The sequence below is a fragment of the Python bivittatus genome, unplaced genomic scaffold, assembly GCF_059951505.1.
Source record: "Python bivittatus isolate LINGU-HERP-01145 unplaced genomic scaffold, Pbiv_v1 ctg000480_np1212, whole genome shotgun sequence".
NCBI classification, from domain to species: Eukaryota; Metazoa; Chordata; class Lepidosauria; order Squamata; family Pythonidae; genus Python; species Python bivittatus.
In genome coordinates, this window is record NW_028277075.1 from 102,537,240 (window position 1) to 102,559,646 (window position 22,407).

The 22,407-nt window shown below is 38.2% G+C and overlaps 1 protein-coding gene across 3 annotated transcripts in view; it reads right to left on the reverse strand.

Moving 5' to 3' along the window:
- The window catches only part of DPP4 (dipeptidyl peptidase 4), a 69,989-nt gene that overhangs the window by 2,014 nt on the left and 45,568 nt on the right, over positions 1–22,407 (reverse strand). For all 3 annotated transcript variants that reach the window (XM_025172614.2, XM_007421526.4, XM_015889596.3), the window contains 8 exons: positions 22,038–22,136; positions 17,858–17,927; positions 13,882–14,076; positions 13,113–13,167; positions 11,779–11,878; positions 9,481–9,545; positions 2,372–2,444; positions 2,059–2,132 (listed from right to left, as the gene is read on the reverse strand). In XM_025172614.2, the coding sequence (XP_025028382.1) occupies positions 2,059–2,132; positions 2,372–2,444; positions 9,481–9,545; positions 11,779–11,878; positions 13,113–13,167; positions 13,882–14,076; positions 17,858–17,927; positions 22,038–22,136 (731 nt within the window). The remainder of the gene's footprint in view (positions 1–2,058; positions 2,133–2,371; positions 2,445–9,480; positions 9,546–11,778; positions 11,879–13,112; positions 13,168–13,881; positions 14,077–17,857; positions 17,928–22,037; positions 22,137–22,407) is intronic.

The following is a 22,407-nucleotide window of genomic DNA, read 5'->3' on the forward strand; positions in this document are numbered from 1 at the left end:
GCTTTGTATCAGAGCAAATAACATAATTTATCACTTGAGATGATAAAACATGCATTCAGCATGCTGGATAAATAGAAGCAACACTCATATGCCACTGAAACCATAATGTAGTGAAAATATTTGAAGAAAGGGAACGCCTTGATTTTTTTTGTTTGAGGGCTAAAAATGGTAAAATCCAACATTAATTTGTAGTAAAAATTAACAGGACTCTTTCAACTGTGAATTGTATCACATTTTGCAAGTTTCACATATAAAAAGGTCTTGTTGAAGCCAAATGGTCATCGTCATCATCATCTGATCATGCTGATGACACTTGGTCATCATCTAATGGTTATGCATACAGAGAAGATCAGAAGATCAATTCTTGAGGGTTGGGTAGGAAAAGATGGAAGGAAAAGGCAGCAATTCAGTGTTCTGCCTGACTCCTTGTGCAAGGGAAGGTGGTCTCTCTGTTAGAGGGGATTTGCTTCCAGGTACCTACACACCATAAGACTGCAGCCTGAAAACCTGACTGGAATCTTCTCAGCACTGGAAATTCATCTTTGTCTTATTTATATAAGTTATGAACGCATATCCTTCAGTTTTCCTTTTGTCTTAGCCACATGAATCATTAAAATGTAAGGGCCTGGCCTAACCCTTAGCATCCAGAGCAAAAGGAAGCCATAGCTAGTCACCATCATTTAGAGTTGGGGAACAGAGCCCAATTTTAAAAGTGGCCTATTGGGATGAGGGAAGCTAGAAGTGGGTGAGGGTGCCCTCTTCAACAAGTCCACGTGCTATTTATGCAAGAGGCAAGGCTATATAAAAACGCTCCTTGAGGCAAGAATAGGTTCCTCCCATCCAACTGGACAATAAAGGAGATAAACCCAAGGTGGTACAAGATACTTTTTTCAGCTACTATGGTCTAGCATGTTTGGATTACCTGACTGGGCAGAGTGAGCAGATTTGGGCTAAGAAACCTAGAAGACCTTTAAAGGACAGCCAATCACTAGAGAGTCCCTGTGTTTCTTTGCTGCAGATTTTTGCAGCCCAGATCTGGTCAGAGATTTTGGGGACTATACTCCTGTCTTTGTAGAAAAGCTGATGGTTGGTACTTACACACGTGCTGTGTGTGCTGGAATTAGGGTTAGTGTTTAGCTCCCTGTTAGGACTGGGACAAGACCTGAGAGCGCTCCTACAGTTATAGTGCAGATAATACTACTATGGTGTAGATAATATTAACATAGCTATACCAATCATCTGATTGAAGGCCTGGCCAAATATCCCTCATCCACTTTTACGGGTCCATTCATCTCCTGCAACTTTCAAGGATAGGTAAGAACATTTGGGAGATGACGGGGTTTATGTAACCATAGCAACAGCTTGGTTGCTCTCATCAGCAAGCCCTTCGTGCGCTGGCACCCACAAGCACCCATGTGCCCTAGATACATTCCCCGATGCTCAACCAGCTCTCCATTCTGCCTGATTTCTCTTTAAAGGTCCTTTTAAAGAAAAATAAAATAAGTAGCTACAGCTTCTAGGACTGTAGTTATTTAGAAGGATACATTTTGGCCTCATAAAGTTCTACTGGGATAGTTACAAACAACCAGACTAACTTACTTTCTGATAAAATAGTTGGCCATGCCCACTATTGCACCCATGTTGAGAATGGGCAAGTTTCCATTTTGTGAATGCATCCATTTTAAATTCTCAAGTCGCCTTACCTTACCTTAGTACCTCTCAATAGCAGGAAATCGAAATTGGTGCTGCTTAAAAAGGCAAGTGAAAACCTTTACTACCCATTTTTTGGATTGCATCTTCTCCCTTCCCAAATACAGTACTCAAGAATATATGATTGATGATGCTGCACATAACTGGAGCTTTTCAGCAAATGAAACCAACTCTTCACTTTAAAGAAAATGCACATGCATCTATTTCTATAGTTTCATATCTGCAACTTTGATTTTGGTGACTTGTACGTCCCCTTTGACAAACCTAGCCTCCTTTTCTTATATTTATTTCTTCCTTTAGAATTTAAACCACATGTCTACTAAGCTTCTGATGAATTCCATCACATACCATTGCTTGGAAATCCACCTGCGCCTCAACCAGAGCTTTTGAAATCTGGGCTGCTTGCTGAAAATGAACATTATCTAGGAATTAAGAACAAACAAATAGATAAACTGTCACAATACAAGCAGACTATCACCAGGATGTAGTGAAGGAAGGGAGAATTAATCACAGACCTTTTTACTAGATATTTATTAGACATGCACAAATGAACAAAGTTGTCCTCAAGGCTGTGGTCCTGCATTGCCTTTTGGCATTTCATTTTATTACTAACAGAACCGCACTCTGTATGTTCAGTGAGGTCTAACTAAATTCTGCTTACCATCTGCTGTTCCGTGGATCAGGAGATAGTCAACTTTTCGAAAGTTTTTTGCTCTGGCCATAACTGTGGAGTTCTAAAACAGGAAAAAATGTAAAAATAAATAAGCAAATGTAATCCTCAGTGTGACTCAAATACAAATTAATAGAACAAATTGCTTTTTTAATTCAAAAGGAAAATGAAGGTGGTGTCTCTATGAACATGCTATTCATATAGCATTCATCGATGGGAAAACTTCTCTGCGCATGTGGTGAAGGTGCACCTTAAGTTGAGTCCAGAAGACACAAAGGCAGCCGTTCTCTCTAAAGTGCTGCTGAGGACCGTTCCCCAGGGGAAGACAGATCCAAAGTTCTTCTCAGCAATGACATGAAAGCCTCAGCTATCATCACAAATATCCAAAGGCAGAACTTTGATGGAAAAATGACACCCCTGGATCTTATTTTACTTTCTCAGTACGGAAATGAAATGGCTGTGGGTTCACTTAGAGAGGTTTATCAACTTGCAAAGCTGATGTTCTAATTATCACACCCTGATCTTAATGGTAAAATATAACTTCTTCATTTATCTAAATGGCTGGACAACTACCAAACACTTCTGGATAACTAAAGGGTTACATAAAAGCTACTCCTGTTCATGCCCTGAGGATAAATTGCAAAATATGAATCTAAATAAGTGCAAGCATCACATTGCATGAACCAAAACACTGCTTAGGGAAATGACTTCCCCACAGATACTTTTTTGGTCACTACAACTTTGGTAAACAGAGCACCTGATATGTATGCTACCAATAATCCAGTGTCTTAGTACTTGTCCAAGCAATCTGGATAAAAATATACTATAAATCTAAAAATCTCTCGCACATATAGATTGTGCCCATGGATCGGTGGCAGCCATCATGTTCAACCCCGCAAAGCTCTCTCTCTCTCTTTCTGTTTGTGAAGGCTCACATCCCACTTGCCAACTTTGTGTTGACAGCACAGGCTTCTAGCTTAGGGGAATAAACAGAAATAACTCTACGCCTGTTGTTCCCCTTTTGTGATTAGTGCCAGCAAGGTAAACGCATTTGCCCCTTTTCAGCAGGAAGACAGCCCAGCTTCTCACATGCAGGAAGTATCTGTGTAAAACTAAAGTATAACGCTGCACAGAGTTGAATGCTGCATTCCTCTGTGGTTCTCTGGTGCTCCCCTTGTGGGCTTGCAGAGCTCAGCACGGGTACGCTGCATGGCATCTGGTCCAGTGACAATCAAGATAGAGATCATCTCTGCAATATGTTGACAGCACTTCATTCTTCTGGCAGAACTGACCTGATTTTTTTTTTCTTCACATGTTCTGTTTGTTGACTGAACAACTGGGGAAAAGGTCGGTTTCGAATATAGCTTGTTCCCAAGAATTAAGGACCAGCCAAAAATGAAATCACCATCCTCAACTGCTATTTATTAAGCCACATTTGTCTAATCTTTATCAAATAAACCAGGCCGCCATTAGTCTGTCTTTACAAGGGAGAAAATGACTCGGGGTTCCCACCCGTGAGGCCAAGAAACAGACTTCAGGAATCTTTTTCAGGCAAGGCAATCTGTGCATGACTACACTGTTTTCGTGAATCCAGCTGTAAAAATGCCCTCTGCTCCTCCTTAACACTAAGGCCACAGCAAGGAGTGCTCGCTTTGTGAAAAGATCAAACAGCAGTCAACATTTTACCAGCACTCAATAAACAAGTTAATATTTGGCTGGAATCTGAAGGTCTCTCTCCCTTTGGCATATTTCTTGGATAATAGAATAAATGTCATATCAGTACAAGATGGCATATTTACAAAATTGTTCCCTGTTTTGCATAACCTAATGATGCAGCAGTTCTTGAGGAATGAACATTTCAAATCTGCTAGTAGAAGATTGCCAAATCTATGACTGCTTCGAATACTTGCCAACAGCATATCAAATTCAGAGAGAGCTGCAAAACAACCTCTTTCACAAGTTTAACAGTCCCCCCCTCCAGTGCATGGTCTTCTGGCAGCACATGACAGCTACTGTCTACATCGCCCTTCCTTCCCGCCCCCCCAAGTCATCAATTCAGGCCTCCCCCCTCCCCTTGCACATGTCAGTCTGGTTTCCTTCAGGCTTTCTCTTGATCTTCCTTTGGGAACTGTACAGTTTTAGAGCTGATCTGACTTAAAATCTCCTCTAGTTTGCAATCCAGAGACACTTGTGGAGTGACTTGTCCACGATACCACTGATTATTATTCCTACTGTGTAATAATGCATCAGGGTCTCCTCCTTGTTCTCTTTTACGGCACTTGTTCCAATGCTGAGGGAGAAGACTACAACTTAGGAACAGCCTTGTTGGATACAGAAGCCTATGCATCTATGTAAAAGATCTCAAATGACAACATTGACCACAGCAAGTACTATAGGTTTTGAGCTTCAAAAAGATGAGGTGTTCTGTGAAGTTGAACAGCACAAAGGCTGATCTTCATTACCTGATGACTGCCATTTCAAGTCATGCATGTTTAAAGGGGAGGCCTCAGCCACAACACTATAGACAGACTGATTTTAGCACCAATGTCATCTCATCATCTCCAGACACAATGATTCTCTTTGAATGTTCACACGCTCAGCTGCTGGGCATCTCCCTGAACTGGGGCACAGGCTTGTGTGAATTAGATACCAGTGTGTTTAAGAGTTGCTGGCGACTTATGAAGCTGCTGCCCCAATTGTCATGATCAGCCTTTGAACAGGAATCACTTGCCATGTGAAAACAGACACCATATGTTCTGATTTAAACTGGATTTCACCAAAGCAGCACTCTTCAATGATGGATCAGTACTACATACCACTATGAAATACATACATAGGCCCCAGGACATCCTGCCCCCAGTCTATTAATCTTCACAGAAGTTGGGACTGTAAATTCCAGCCAGCATGTTCTTGTTAATTTCCTTGAGAAAATAAGTAGCAATTGTGGGAATGGCAATCAACCCTATCTGGAGGTGGCCAGGTTAGGGAATGCCGCTTCATAATTGAATGTTTTATGACTACATGTAAACTGGGACTATGTGATCATCCATTTAATAATAATTTAGGGACGTGCTCCCCAACTTGGAGAGAACAAGACAGAACTCTGTGAAAGAACTTCTGCCTATATAATTATCTACACTAGAAAGGTTACTGTACCATAACAGTATCAATGAGAGTGATAAAACGAACCTTTAGCGCTGTTACAGCTAAGATGATTCTGTAGGTTCTGCACTGAGCTGAATGCCTTTAGGAGAAATTTCTGCAAGAGGAAGGAAGGAAGGAAGGAAGGAAGGAAGGAAGGAAGGAAGGAAGGAAGGAAGGAAGGAAGGAAGGAAGGAAGGAAGGAGATATCTTAGTTATTGAAAGTGAGGATATTCTGAGGTGAGTTCTTTGTTGTTGTTATTGTTTTGTTTTTTGTAGGCAGAAAGAGGTGAAAACAAGGTGATTCATTGTTCCAAGATAAGAAGAAAACTAGGGCCATTGAAAAGGGAGAAATCTACTCCAAATTACATTTTAAACCAAGATTTTCACTTCTTGCTGCTTATAACATGAATTGAATTCAATACTAACTTTTCTTCCCTTAGGGATTTAGTGCACAATAACAGTCTCTTCAGTGTCTCCATCGCTCTCTAACTTTCAAATTCTCCAATTTAATCCTCTGAGTAACACACTGGAAACCTTTAGCTTTTGGGTACTGGCAGTTTCAACGTGGACACTGCCAGCAATGAATGCTGTGCCAAGAGAAGTCGACTCCTGGCAAAAAAAGATTACACAGTCCTCTGGTGCCATCTGTGCTGTGAAGCTGCAGAGTGACACAGTGCGCCCAGAGCACTAACATTTCAATCTGTAGAAAGTTAAGAGACTTCCAATTCCATAAGGGCTTTGTGGATCTGCTACTCTACAAAGTGACTTCCTAGAACCCAAAGTTATTCAGCAAGCAACCCTCCTCCCCAAATATAGAAAGCACTGATGGGTATGGTAGAATAAAGACTTCATAACTAGTTGGACTTAAATTAGAAAGTTTACTGAAAACCCAGACAACTTTTTAAGTTTAAATCTCTCATATAGCTGACAGAAGCGGAATAGGTCACCAAATAGCCAAACTCAGACTCCAGAGATTTTCTCCAGAGACTGTAACGATTTCCTTCGTAACTTGATGAAAGCAGCGGAAAAGCCCTACTGGACTGGATCCGGCCAAATGCATCCAGGAAACTCACAAAGACCTTTGACTCAACTGCTTTGAGGAAAGTCACAAAGAGGACATGGAGGTAATAGCTGTTGCCCACCTTTGCTCTGTAGTAGTTGCTATTTCAAAGAAGCCTACCGATGATTCAGGAAGTAGTCATTAAAATTAGTGGTGCTCAGGACTTTGAAAGCCATTTCAATAAATAGCAGGGAACAGCACCATGGATGGCAGGGAGTTCCAACAATTAATTATGAATGTGTAAACAAGTTCTTTCTTTCACTAGTCCCAGATTTCCCCACATGTTTTTTCATACAATGATCCTAAGTCTGCTAAGGGGAGGGGGAAAAGACGGTTCATTTTTTTTACATTATGCATGACTTTCAATACTTTACCAGTCATGTCTTTTCTTTCTCATCTTCACACCAAGCTTTTTGTTTTGCTTTTTAAAGACCTGGTTATCTTTCCCCTTAGGGGAGCTTCTCTAGCCTCCAATCATAGGTGACTGCAGTAAAGGAGGACCTTCAAGTACAAGCTGCAAGTTTTACACCATGATATACATTTCATTGCTTGTTGCACCCCCATCAATTGTTTTGGATGTCCTTTTCTTTGCCTTTTTTAGCTTGCAGAACTCTCTCTGAAGTGTGGTGGCCAGAACAGTATACAGTATTCTAAGTGTAGTCACACTCTAGAATTTTATAATGATATTATTATATTGGCAGTTTTATTTATTTTATAGGATGTGTAAATCTGAAGTGCAAACTGACTAAACTCATTTGGACCCACCCACAAACAAGATCCAGGCCAAGTAGATGATTATCCCGTTCTCTCTTAACTACTTTGTCAGGTAGCCTGGAGGGAACGAATGTGACACTCTTCTAGGTTGCAGCAGTACTGGAAATTGAGACATGAATAGGTAAACTTGCAGAACTCTGGATTTATTTATTTAATAGATTTGTATGGTTGCCCATCTTAGGTTTTTAAGGGTTGGGTTTTTTAATTTTTTGTTTGTTTTTTGGGGGGTGCCTTTGAATCAGTTTTCGACTCCTTGTTACTGCCTAGACAAGTCGCTGCAGTCTTCTTGGCAAGGTTTTTCAGAAGTGGTTTGCCATTGCCTCCTTCCTAGGGCTAAGAGAGAATCGCGGGCCCAAGGTCACCCAGCTGGCTTCATGCCTAAGGTGGAACTAACTCTCGGTCTCCTGGTTTCTAGCTTGGTATCTTAACTACTATTCCAAACTGGTTCTCAAATTTGCAGAAATCCAGGTTTATTTATTTAAAAGATTTGTCTGGCTGCCCATCTTAGGTTTTTAAGTACTAAAAAAATTATCTGGTTATCAAGCTCTCATTTTATTTATTAGCAGTTAGGCTTTTTTTCCATCTTTCACTCTTCCCCTTCCCCTCATTAAAGGCAACCCTGTATAGCAGATGCCCAGTAGCAGCATTTGTTAAATGGATGCTTCTTCAATAAGTAGCAATTGGAGGAGCAGAGACAGGATAGCAGGTGTTCTCAGCAAAATTCTTCTCCTTTTGCCCACTATGGGTTTTGTGACTGTATGTAGTCAGTGTGTTAATTCAGTTCCATATCTATTTCTATGTCTATACATATCAACTTTAACTTTCAAAACAACATTTTTGCATCTTCCACCCATTTTAGATCTCCTGATCAGATGTACACTCTCAACATGCACATCCATTTCATTTCTGAACAGTTTCTGCACACCTCAATAGGTGTTTAAACACTGTGGACATGGCAGAGTGCATATGAATTGTTATCTCGACATAATGGGAAAATGAGAAACAGTATGCTTAGAAACATAATGTCTAAGGTTTTCCATAAAGATCTCTTTGGAGCAAATGCATCATATAGGTGGTACTGAAGAAACAGAAATATGCACACAACATATTGAGCACAAAATTTACAGGGGCAGTAAAAAAGTATGCACTGGCATATGCAGACCCTGCAACAGCAGATATAACAGAAGATGTGCTTGTTTAAGAGCAATGCAGCAGAGATAGATCTCAGGCTTATACCTCACTGCTCCTGGAGATTCTACCATTTCAACTGCAGGGCAAACTGCAAAAGTCAAGTAAATTCAATGCCTAAATCTGTCCTAGTGGAGAAATGCTACAGGTTAAGAAAGAAAAGAAAGAGGGAAGGAAGGAAAAGATGCTTTTATGAGGTTTGGTCAATTCCATGCAGCCATGTTCTCATGATGAACTTGCCAAGTGGTGCAATGTTAAATAGGGCTACAATCTTTGGGTTGCAAAAATTCAGACAACACTAAAAGCAGCAAAGGATAGCTTGCTGCCATCTAATGACTGTCTAGATTACTGCAGCCCAGAGATTGTAGATTATTAGAGTATTAAAAATTTGCTCAGAGCCCAAACTGGTTTACACATGGGTATATCAAATAACATACCAAATTCATTTCTTTAATAAATTAAAAACAGTTTTGCAAAAGATATTTATAAATATTTATATTCTAATAGAGAACAGATGGAATCCATATTACAAACAAATGGAGGAACCTAACCTTTAGAGTATTGCAAAACACTGTAAATAATTTAGGAAACATCTGGAATATATTAGCAACACTCAACAGAATCTGCTAGAGTATTCTTCACGTAGAACAAGTGTTGTTTCTGATGCCCTAAACAGATAACCAACCATGTAACCACTTCTCCATAAGCAGGATAGGAAGGAGAGCAATTTTTGTCTCTGCTTGCTTCCTATGTTCCTCACATGTTCTGTAGGACTTGAGGTATGTGAACGTGTGTGATCCAAAGTTGATTGTGGAAGTACAGGGAAGAAAGGAAGATAAAGTCCCAGTGTGTGAGTGGATGTCAGGCTGAGTGAGTTTCAGCTTGCACTGTTCCTTTCTTATTCTAAAGTGAAATGTCAAAGACATTTTCTTACCTCATAGTTATCCAGGTTATCGTTTTTTTCAGGCAAACCCATGTAGCGTTCAGTATATATAGAATCTGGGATGGGGGGGAGCAGAGAAAGAAGGTATTATGCGATATCTATAGGGTATGCTTACTTATTTAACTCTGGCATTCATTGGCTTCTACTTACCAATATAGTGAATGCTTTATTGTGCTAACTCCCTGCCCCCCCCCCAAATTTACTGTTTTCTTAATAATAAGCACCGAAGATAATCACATTTCTAAATATTCAGTATGCAGTTGTCCATAGCAACAGCATTATTAATTATTCTCAGCAACCTTATGCCAAAGTAATATTATTCTCTCATAAACTGGAAAGAAAATGGAAGTTTCACTGAGTCTGTTTCTCTGGCTGAATTGCAATAAACTAAGGATACTATCAAAACAAATCTATTTCTTTTAGGATGCTGTAACAAACCATCAAAAGTTTCTTGATTTTTTTTCCCCCCAGCACATTGTTTGTTTATTTCATTTCAAGCATTAAAAAAATAATAATCCCCAGACAAGGGGCATCTGGCAGAGTGTATGTGAGTCATGTGGCTGTGGCCCCCATCTAGACTTTTTGACTGTCCCCAAAATACCCCCCGCCCACAACCATAAAAAACTAGATGATTTCCCAGTGCCCCCAGACCCTTAGCCACGCCCTATGGAGTAGACAATAGCTGCATCTTACCCATCTCTAGTTTAAAGTGGTGGTTAAAGGCTTAGACCAGGGGTTCCCAAACATTTTCCCATCGCACCTCCCTGCAGTGTAATCTTAATATACATAGCTCCCCTAATAATCCAAACACCAAAATGAACACAAATGAACAATCAAAACAATACAATGACACTTTGGGAATGATGGATTTATTATCCAAAAGGTTCTTCACGCCTCCCCTGGACTCCGTCTGCACCTTCCCAAGGGAGGTACACCTCACAGTTTGGGAAACCCTGGCTTAGACTATGACTAGAGACCCAGGTTTAAATTTCCACTCAGCCATAGAGCACATTGGTTGACTCTGGACTACTCACTAGGTGGGATCTGGCTTTCTGCTTCCATCAGTAGAAGCAAAGCCACCAACTAATAGGAAGGGAGAGATTTTCCTTTCTCCAGAGCAAGAAAACATACACAACGCCCCACAAAGATGCTGAAGAAAGTCATGGTAAGTTAGCAAGAATCTGGTAGCATGACACTATTCCAGCCACCTTGCAGGGTTCTTGCAAAAGAAAAGTGGAAGAGCGACCATATTTGCTGCCTTAAGCTTCTTGATGAAAGGAAGGACACATATGTGATAAAAAAATTAATATTCCAACACCCGGCAGCTGGTGCACTATGTAGCCATGCCATATTCCCTCTTGGTAAACAGGTTTCTGTATCATTTCAAAGTACAAAACAAAACTATGATTTGTCCAGAGATAGCATACTCATGTGCAATGAGAGCAATCTATGAATGTCTTGTATATTTTGTTACATAATGATTTTTTTTAAAAAATAAAACAGTAAAACTTAACCTCTGATGGTGGGACAGAAGAAGTTAAACAGCACTGATATTCTACAGGAAAGCTTGAAAAGAGGGAGCTTAAATAAATCCAGACATGTCATCCTTTCTGACTTCCAGCAAGTTTGGCCAAATCATGCTCTCTCATAGCCCTGTGAAAAGCAGAAGCTAGGGAAGCCATCACAGGGCTCATTCAGTCACCCCATAACTAGAATTAAATATGAGGCAGAAATATACAGCTTTAATGTTCAAAATTCCCTTTTGGAGTTTTTAGAACACCAAGCAAACTAATACTAACAGTTTGACATCTACTATAGTATACATGAGAGGCAATCAGCAGTATAATTTAATTGGTAAATATTCTAATAAATGATTAAATATATGACCCTTCTTTCCAGAGCTCATTGTAATAAAGGAAGTTGGTAGCAGTGCCAACAAATTTTATGACATTCAGAAATGATCCCTCAACACTTTGGAACACATGGCACTTTTCAGGAATGCAAATGCAGACATTTGCATTATAGTAAAATTTCAAATATTAAGTAATTTTGTGCCATTTAAAGGTTAAGCAGATTATCTTCCTTTCATATCCAAGTTTTCAGTAGGAAAAAAAATAATAATCCAGGGACACTGTGTAATACCTCACATGAGTTCAGGAAGGCAGATCAAATGGTACTTTATATGGGAGAATTATGTACTCAACTATTCATACTTGATAGCATTTACAACTATGACTTTTGTAATACTTGACAAAGGAACTTCCTACTTTATTGTGAATAAACACATACCATAATATTGCCAGCGTGAGACAGGTGCCACAGCTATTCCACACTTGAACACATCACTGCCAGCTCCAAGGGCCATGGAAGTTACATAACCCCCATAGGACTAGGAGAAAGGGAAACTTATTACTCCAAAGAGATCAAAAGTGATGCAATGCTCTTCTCACACAGGGGTGTGTGTGTGTGCAGGTTAAAAATAGCTTTGTCTGGATGTCAGTTTGCTGAGTAATGAGGCAAAACATGTTCTGAACCAACTTTTGTGGCAAAAAAACCATTAGTAAAACCCATATTATAAAGATACTTAGTTTTAAAAAGAGGCTTCCCCAGGTTGGGCCAGGGAGAATGAGATATAGTCACATGCCCTCATTCATTCATTCATTCATTCATTCATTCATTCATTCATTCATTCATTCATTTTCTATACTGTAGCTACCAACTTGACATGCAACTCAGGGCAGGTTGAATCAGAAGGAGTCTGGTAGTTCCTGTTCCAACTAACAAATTTTATTAAAAGGCAAACCTTTTGTGAGCAACAGGTAACTTCATCATGACTAAACTGCTGTAGGAGTTAAGTTGGGATGAGGCAGGGGAGAGAGGAATTCAGGTTGGTTATGCTGATGCAGGTTACATATGACAGATTACAAGTAATGATTTTATCAATTAACAATTTTAATGTGTTAAAAAAACCCACTGTATTTGTTGAGATCTTTTGAGATAGCCAGAAACCATTTGATACATGTGAGTTCAGCAATCTCTCACTTAATAGTGCTGTTAAAATCCTGTTTTACCAAGATGGTCATTTTAAGATCTGCAACAGAGTGTTCTAGGAGGCTGGAATACTATGCTATTATTTTGACCTTGTTTTGAGTCCTAAAGTCAAACATGTGTCCATGGATTCTACATAGGACAAACTTTGCACAAAGGGGGCAGATGACAGTATATATCACATTAGAGGAAGAGCATGTGAAGGTGCCTCTAATCGCGCGTGTGTACTTGTTGAGGCCTGTGATGGTGCTGTAGGTGTAAATAATTATTGCGGCCACTAAAGAATGTGAGACTGTAGAAAAACAACCTTGCTGGATCAAGCCTGTCTAGCATTCTATGTGACAGAGCAGTAAATGGCATAGGATGTGGGGAGAGATAAATGGAAGCAACAATTCAGTTTTTGAGTTGGAACATTTCTCTACTTAGAAAGAAGTCCAACTAAAATGTTGGTGAGTAACTTGCAAAGGATGCCTGCTGTGTTTCCACAGTGGGTGTCCAAGTGAAACACCTTTTCTTATGGGCAGCAGAATCTTTTAAATCTGATCATTAACAAAACAATTAGCTTTAATACTTACCCAGCCCCAAATAGCTATTCTGTCCTTATCAACAAAGCTCATTTCAGAAAATAGCCTAAGAAAAAAACAGAAAACGCCCAAAATGCTCAGAAAAAAGCTTATCCTATTCTTCCTTGTAACAAACACCTTTCCCCTATCAGTCTTGCTTCTTGGAGAATAGGTGTATTAAAATGTAATACATAAATATTAATCTTCAATACCTATTCCCAAGCAAGTCTTTTTTCTACTCTATTTTTTACAACTTGATTGCCAGTAAAGAAGAAAAGGAAGTAGAAAGAGGGCTATTGGGATTAGGAGTAGGGGAGAAATTAGTGTATTTGCATTAAACTAATTCTGCATTTTCAAACTAATATATGAACCTCAAGTCAACTATCCATCAAAAATTTTAAAAAATTCAATTTTTTTGGATTGTAAGTTCTCTGAAAGTTACAATCCAATTCATCAATAAAAAAAATAGGGAACATTAGGGAAACGCTTGCACAAAAATGTTTATATCATGCAAGTACAGTAATTAACTACATATATGAGAACTGTTTGCAAAAACTGTGTATTAGGAAAAAAAGTTAACTGCTGTAAGTTTAGAGAAAGTTTTTTTTTTTAAATCAACCCTTATATTAGCATAAGGAGGGGATGATAAAAGTTAGTAAACAGAAAAATGAGAAATAAAGAACAACCAAAACCTACATATATTTGCAAGAAGGAAAAAAATTGAGAGAAGTCCAGTTAAGGTGTTAATCACCCTAACTAAGGCAATAAGGTACAAACATACTTAGCTGCTGAGATCTGATCTTCAACTTCATAGGTTCCCAGTCTTCGGTATATTGCATGCAAAATTTTATCTCCTTGAAAGCCGCTTCCCCTACCATCGAAGCTAGCCACTATAATTCCTTCTGAGCTTGCCAGATACGTGGCCCAATTGATCCGGAAGGCAGCATCTGCTTTCTGACTACAAGGCCCTGCATACCTGTGGAAAGAAGGTTGGCTGACTTGATGCATGCTGTGCTCTATTGGTTCTGCTGTTTCCAAATTTCTATATAAATAGGGAGTCTGATTGGAAGAGAAGGTGTCCAGCAGCCTACTCTTCACCCGAGCTTGCCAGAAACACTGTAACAATAAAACTAAGATTCAGTTTCAACAAATGTATGGTATGCTAGATTCCTAATTTCTTATTATTTGTCTGGCTTTAGCTATATTGAATGTTTATTTCACTATAGACAAATCTGGCTAGAAATTCAAAAGCAGCAATACAGACAGCAATTTAGGGGTAAAATTAATAGCTTCTAATAAGAATGGTATTTACAAAGAAGACTCTAAATAAAGAAAACTTAACTTTCCTGATTACAAAATGATAGGAAAGGAGACTGAATCATATAATATTTTTCTGGCATAATCAGTACATGAACCCTGTGGTAGAATTTTATCTTAACTTCCATTTAACCCTCTCCACTGAATTATTTCATCATTGTCTTGTAAAATAATAAGCTTAATTTTTTATTTCCTTCCTTCCTTTATGGTTGCCGTGGAACTTTGTTTAACTTAGAACATATCCAGTAGGAAGTTAGAACCCCCCATTCTCTCATGAAACACAGTGGGTGAATTTGGACCAGCCTAATCTAATTTATTGTGAAGTTGAGGATAACCATGTATGTCCCTGAAGCTCTTGGAAGAAAGATAGAATCTAAAATAACATTAAACGCTCATGACTAAGTCCTGTTGAATTAAATGACTGTACATTAAATCAGACTTAGATTCGATCTATATTCTACATTCTGTCTCTTCCTGAGTTCACCTTCGGCCTCTGTGCAAATACAGCAAAACTGAGTTTGAGGTGTAAGCATTTGTTCTTGCTTCATTACATGGGCAACAGTTTTAAACATCCTGAAACATATAAAAGGTAATGTTTCACCACCTTCTACCTCTTTTTCCATGATTCAAAGCATGATATGCTCAATTAATTATTCATTCTGAGATTTGCTAAGTGAGAGACTACTGCCTCAATCAACACACTCCGATACCAATCAGGTCTCGTATCAATACCTCATCCAGCAAATTTAATTAATGGCCTTTGAGGTGCTGCATGGTAGCGCCACTCTTGCCTGTAGCCACTGGGGCTCCAGCAACACTTTCAGCCATGGACCACCCAGTCACTTGCCCAGTTCCTCACTGAAAAGGCTTATTTGACAATATCAGCACTTCCGGAGTATATGAAGCTCAAATACTCTTAATTAGCTGCCCAGTTACATCTCCCCAAATGCAAGCCCCTATATCATATCCCTCTGCACACTATCCTAAAATCCAAATGCTAATGTTCAGATGAATTTAAAAGATGTACCAAGATCCACTTTTGCTGTTCAGAATTTTAATAAGCCCTTGTTCATTATGGCTCATTGAAATTTTAATTAGGAAAACTATTAATAATTCTAATGATAATTGCATAACAGTATTATTTTTAAAATACTGTATGAATTAATAGGACAAAGCAAACATAAACGCTTGCAACTACTGTATGCTACATTCCTTGCACAACCAATTTTCACCAAATATAGAATATTTGCATTTATTTACTATAAAAGGCAAATTTCCATAATTTGCAGATTACAGGAAGCAAGCTAATTAATGCAAATCCTTTAATATGTGCAGAGGAATGTGAGGGAGGAATAGCATTAACAGCATATGTTCGGGATCCAGGGAGTGTGTTTTCTTTGTTATATTTCTAAATTATATTTGCAGGGTCAGGTTCAGTAAAGAAGTACACATAAAGTGCAATTGTCTAATTCACATTTTTCTTAACGGTAGTTATCCTTTGGCCATTGTTTTTACTTAATTGCAAACTGTAGTCCTGATCTATAGTATTCCTATTTATTTAAATAGACATGTCAGAGGATTTAACAGAACAGCTCCTTTCCAGCAGAATCCTGACTTTACTTGCTAAGTTCCTGCATATACCTCATAGCAAAATCACAATTAAGACCTACTAAAGGCTATTTCTCATTGCTCTTTTTTATGCATTGACTTTATATAGTTGACAAAGGTCAGTTTCACAAAATAGCAACTCTAAAGAACAGTCCTGCCTTACAACTATTGTTTGCAAACTCTTGACTAAATGGGCATTCATGTTACAAATGTTTTAGCTACTTTCCCTTCTCTGTGGATTATATTGCTATATTAATTTAAACAACATGATTTTTCTATTTTCCACAAATATAATTTAAGCTTTATAAGTCAAAAGTGATTCAGTTATGTCTCTTTCATGAAGTCTGGTGCATTAGAATCAGAGTTTTCTCCCACTGTTAAAGGAAAAGAAAAGCACACCAAAAAGGCCCATCCTCAGCTAAAAAAAACTTCAAACATATTTTAGTCATTTTTTTAACATACAGATGTATCTTTATTTAGTGCAGAGTAAAGAGAATAAAATTGTGGACCCTCATTTTGGGCTTCTTGTGGCCTAGAAAACAGGAATGAATTATACATGCGTGTATGTACATATCCATCTGCACATGTGTACACACACACACATACAACAAACCAGGTCGGATTCAGATCTACTTTATCCCTTCAATTTTCAAAAGAAAATATAATAAATTTACAATGAAACATGAAAAATTCAGTTAATATCTTAACATTCTAGCCAGCTACAAACTCATTCCTATTGCATATGGTATACCAAAAAAAAAAAAAAAGTTTTGTGTTATTTACACACTACTATATTTTGGTTTTTTTCTTACATTTCGTGAAGGAAAGAAATAGGTATAAAATTGTTAATCAGCAGCAAAAATAAAATGTTATTAATGCAACACTGTGACTTTGAAATTGATGAAGAATGCTGGTCATTATTTTATTCACTGGAACAGTTGCGAGTATTTGAAGGCATAGACATCTGGGGGATTGACAAAACATGTGGCATGATGCAATTACTAAGGCTTATGCATTTGTGTCTGATGCACGTATGTAAGAGTGACGTTTGCCTCATAACATCATTCCCCATCACTGTGACTTGTTGCAAACCAGGACAGCTTCAGCGATCACTGCAGTTTTTGAACAGCCACTAGATGGCACCAGTGAGCCACAGAAAACTCTTGACTCTTTGCTGCCCTATACAGTTGCTTGGCTTATTACAGCCTATGTCTGATAGCCCTACTTCAGAACCAATATGCTTTACTGTACCACAAATTAATTGTCGCCCTGACAATTTTCAGAGGGAAGCCAAATCAGACTGTTTTAATAAAGGCAATAAAGTCTTGGAGCACCTTGAACACTTAAATGTTTATCACTGAAACTTGTTAGAAACCTTTTTGTTGGTATCCTGAAATAAAATTTGTAAGACAACATAGAAATGTGGAACTAGGCTGCTCTTTTTCTTCTAAGCCTGCTCGTGCAGAGCTGTTGCTCGTGTTTATCTGATAACTCCATGAAAGCCCTCTGAGAGAATATGAAACCAGATGCCAATAAGTTCCTCCTCTTCCTCTACAGTAATTTATTGGCAACCATGCCTTCTGCGCAGAAGAAATGGGACATCAGCTTACTGAATGATGACTTGCATCTCCCTGAACTGTCTCTATCCAAGCTGGTGCTCATGAGAACAATTTGTAGCATTCAGGCCTGAGTAAGCCAGTTTTGCTGTCTTACTTCGTCTAATCTTTGTACAGCACCCACAAAACATTAGGCAGATAATACATAAATATATACATCAATTGCAACATCAATAAAACATAAATAAATAAAGGTAAAAAGGTAGTTTGACTTACACATCAATGAGCAAGGGATACTTTTTCGACTCATCAAAATTAGGAGGCAAGATCATCTGATACCAGAATGCTGAAAATGAGAAGGAAAATAAAAAAAGGAATGCGAACAAAAACATGAAATACGCATTAATAATAATTAAAAACAACATATGCAGAATTAGCTTTAGTTCCAAGCTTTAAGAAGAATGTGGTTGAGATATTATGGCATAAAAAGGTACAAAAGACAGTGTCCTTTGATGTATATCTCCTCCCTCCATGTAGCAAGTGTGAGTAAAAGAAATTCTGTCACAGTCATGACTCAGGAACAAGGACCAGGCTACAGGTTTTTAATCTTCTGGATTGCTCCTAAGGAGAGGCCCATATTTAAAATGGAGGGGGAAAAAAACCCAGGGACTTTAATACAGCACCTTTATGAGTTAAAAAAAAAAAAAAGAGTAGAATGAAAGTGATCAAACTTATGATCTTTAATAGTTTAATGACATGGGGTCTGCCCAGATCTTTCTCTCAACCAGCAGCAGCCTTTTGCTTTGTTTTGTTTGTAATAATTTTATTAAAGTTTACAAGTACAAAGATAAAAGACTAATACAAACTAGGAAAAATATAAAATGTGAAGAAAAGAGAAAGAAAAGTGCAAAGAGAGAGAAAAAAGAAAAGGAAAAAAATAAGAAAAAGAGATATATAAAAGAATGACTCTCCCCTTCCTCCAGACAAGTATAAACAGCTTCAGTAACTTAACACCTTCTCTAGTGCTTCAATTTAAAAAAGATCTCTTCTTCCCATATCTTATCTTTTATCAATAAATAAATTGTAAAAATTCATCAGCAAAGGTCCATTAAGAGCTATCAGAAATAATAACATATATATTTTACCCGTAATCAGATAAATCCATTTTGTATTCCAACTTATCACTTTCTCTGAGGAATAAAACAAAAGAAATCTCTCCCCATTTATAAACAAATCTTTAAAGCCTCGTCATTCAATCCTGGTCAAAAAAAAATTCCATTAACAGCTACCAGAAACCACATCATTTTAACCCTGGTCAGCAAATTTTCTCAGAGGATGCCTCAAAATATTCTCCTTCTAAAATGGTACAAATTGGGCTACATGTTACTACTGTTACTCACAGTTGGCTGAATGACTGCACTCAAAAAGTGCTCATTAATGGCTCCACTTCAGCTTAGAGGGAATTACCGAGTGGAGTGCCACAGGATTCTATGCTATTCAACACTTTTATCAATAACTTGGATGAGTGAGTTGAGAAAACAGCTAAAGACACTTAAATAATATGCAGATGACAAAAAGCTGGGAACAGTAGCTAATACTTTAGGTGAAAAAAAGGGGGTTCAGAAAGATCCAGCCATGTTTAAGCAGTGAGCTGAAATGAATATAATGGAAATGGAGAAGGAGAAATATAAACTTCTGCATTTGGATACAAAAAAATGTAAGCCACAAGTATAAGATGGGAGCTGGTTTGGTACATTGGAAAAGGATCTGGGCATCCTTGTTGACCTGAGGTTAGACCTAAGCCAACAGTGTTATGCAGCTACAAAAAAGACAAATGCTCTATTGGGGTACATTAACAAGAGCACAGAGTCCAGATCATAGGAAGTAGTTGTTCCACTCCACTCTGCCTTAGTCGATACTTGTGGTACTATGTCTAATTCTGGGCATCACTGTTCAAAAAGAATAGTAACAAATTAGAGTAAGTTTAGAGGAAAGCTACCAAGTTGGAGAAGGGTCTGGAAACCAGGATCTGGGTATGTTTACAGAAAAGATAGAGATAAAGTGGGGAAAATAATTACCATTCAAATATGTAACGTGGGAATGGACTTATTCTCTTTTGCCCCAGAGGACAGGATCAGAACCAATGGGTTAAAACTACAGGAAACAGATTCAGGCTAGACATCAAGAGACCCTTCTTGACAGTAGGAGCTGTCAGATGGTGAAACAGACTGTCACAAGACATGGTTAGTTCTCCTTTGCTAGAGGTCTTCAAATAGAATTCTATGGTCACCCATCAGAGATGCTGTGTTGGATCCTGCACTGAGCAAGGAGACTCTATGGTTTTGGCCTCTTCCAACTCTAACATTCTATGGTAATAAGTTAGATTATTACATTTTTCTGGACAATGAATGTGAATGTTGGAATTTGTACACATTTCCATACAAGAAAATGCCTTTGACCTCAGTAACTTTCAGTGCTATGCTCATTTATCATAGAAATCATCTGAAAGAATTGGCTGCAGAAAAGTAGTTATTCCATACTAATCAAGGTTCACAAATAGCATAGCAGTTGTGGCAGCTGAATAAGAGGACTAGAACAAAAAATTAGAGCAGCTGCTATTCACTTGCACTGATCAGGTAAACGGAAAACTACGTATCTCCCATCCTCATAAAATATTGCAAAATTAACGAAAAAAATGACCTTTTTAGAACAATTCCAAGGTAGGCTTTCTCCAAATGCCAATTTCTCTTACAATCAGTGTTGTGTTGTTCTACAACCTGGGAGTCAGGATGTAGTAGAAAGAAAGCAAAGAAGCATCTCTTGAGGTCTTCCATCAGCTTGAAGGTTGCACTGCACTTTATGCAGCATGGAAAGGGTCAGACTCAAAGGCTGTTTGTTTCATACTTTATTCACTGATGTTTTAACTTTGTTATTTTGCTCTTTTGTTTTCATATTCTGTATTATTATTAAATTACATTTTATTTTGGGAAGCGATTTTTTTTCAAAATTACTTTGTCAATAGAGGGTGCTATGACGCTGTTATTTTGGTTCACAGCCTCCCCTGCTGGTGAAAAAAAACCTGCATCTTTTCTGAACAAAGGAAAGAGGGAAGTTGCTGCTTCTCACTAGTCCAAGGTGGGTGGTGGGAGAGAAAGGTCTTTTTTTCCATTAGTAGAAGAAGCTATTAATCAGGAACAGAGTTCCCTCTGCTAAAGAAAAACAACAACAGTGCAAAGAAGCTGCATCCTTCCAGTAGATGGGGTAGGTGGGTGGGTGGTTGCACAGGAGAGTTATGTCTGAAGGCATGGATTTGGGAAAGTAGTATGGGTACTTTAGAAGAGAGTGAATAGGCTGGGAAGAATCAGTTGGGATGTGGGAAAAGATGGCGTTTGGAGTGGTGAAAAAGGACTAATTCCAATAGAAAGATAGAAAGAGATAGATATGGGGGGCATAGGAAGCTGAGCAGTTGGAGACATGGAAAAAAGAGAGTGGATAAGAAAGCAGAGAAAAAGAGAGGGAATAGCAATCTTTTGGATAGGTGACGATGAGAGAGAGAGAGAGAGGGCAGGCAGAAGGAAGGAAGGAAGGAAGGAAGGAAGGAAGGAAGGAAGGAAGGAAGGAAGGAAGGAAGGAAGGAAGGAAGGAAGGAAGGAAGGAAGGAAGGAAAAGGTTGGGGATGGGTGAATGAGATGATTTTGTAGGCAACATTCAACCACCATGCCAGACCACAGATGGCCCAGAGCAGTGTTTCTCAACCTTGTCCACTTTAAGATGCGTGGACTTCAACTCCCAGAATTCTGGGAGTTGAAGTCCATGCTTCTTAAAGTGGGCAAGGTTGAAAAACACTGGTCCAGAGACTCACTTTCTGCCCTTCTGAATTAAGGCAAATATTTCAGAGCAATCATTATTCCTGTGTGGTGCTAGCAGTCCTGACTTTCCCAATACAAACTGCAAGCTGAAACTGACAGGTATCAGCATGACAATAATCAGAATTATTGCATACATCACATATCCTGATTCAAGATATGTGATGTATGCAGCCTGTGTGCAATTCTTATTACTGATTACTAATTATCTGATTATTGAATACTGATTATCTGATTCAGCACACCTGAAATGTTTACAGTCTCCAACTGGAAGCAGGAATTCATGGAGACAACAAGAAAAAAAAGATAACCCTGGTTTCAGCAATGTTGGCTGAGCAACCTGCTTAGTCTTTATTTACAGAGTTTCATATTTTGAATTGCTAAGTGTAATGGCTCCTTTCCTGTTATGAATCACAGGAGGAATTGTTTTTCTAAGGCACTGCTGATTAGAACTAAGAGCTACAGACATTCATTTCATTCAAAAATTATGGCTTCAAAAAGGCTATGCAAATATATTGTTTCATTCAAATTATTTTTTTTAAAAGTTTCTTTCATTTTGTTATAAAACTACAGTTGGTTTGCAAACTTACTTTGTCCATGCAGAGTAATGTTTTTCAGTATTTTCTTGGGCATCTGAATATCTTTTAATACATTTTTCAAATCTTTATTGTCTTCTAGGGTCTTAATAGCTACAATTAAAACAGATATATATGACAATTTAAGTTATTTATAGTCAAAGAAGTGCAAGCTAAAACAACTCAGAGAGCTGGGTTTTAAAAATTAATTATAATCATAGCACAAAAGGTATTAATATTCATGAATTCATGAATTCAACAAAGCAATATCTGTACTGATAAAGCAAAAGAAGGAAATACAACATTGGATTTCTTTCAAAGGCAACCTGGTATTTTCTAATCATGTGGAAAGACATAACTGCATCATTCTCATATATTCTCAAGA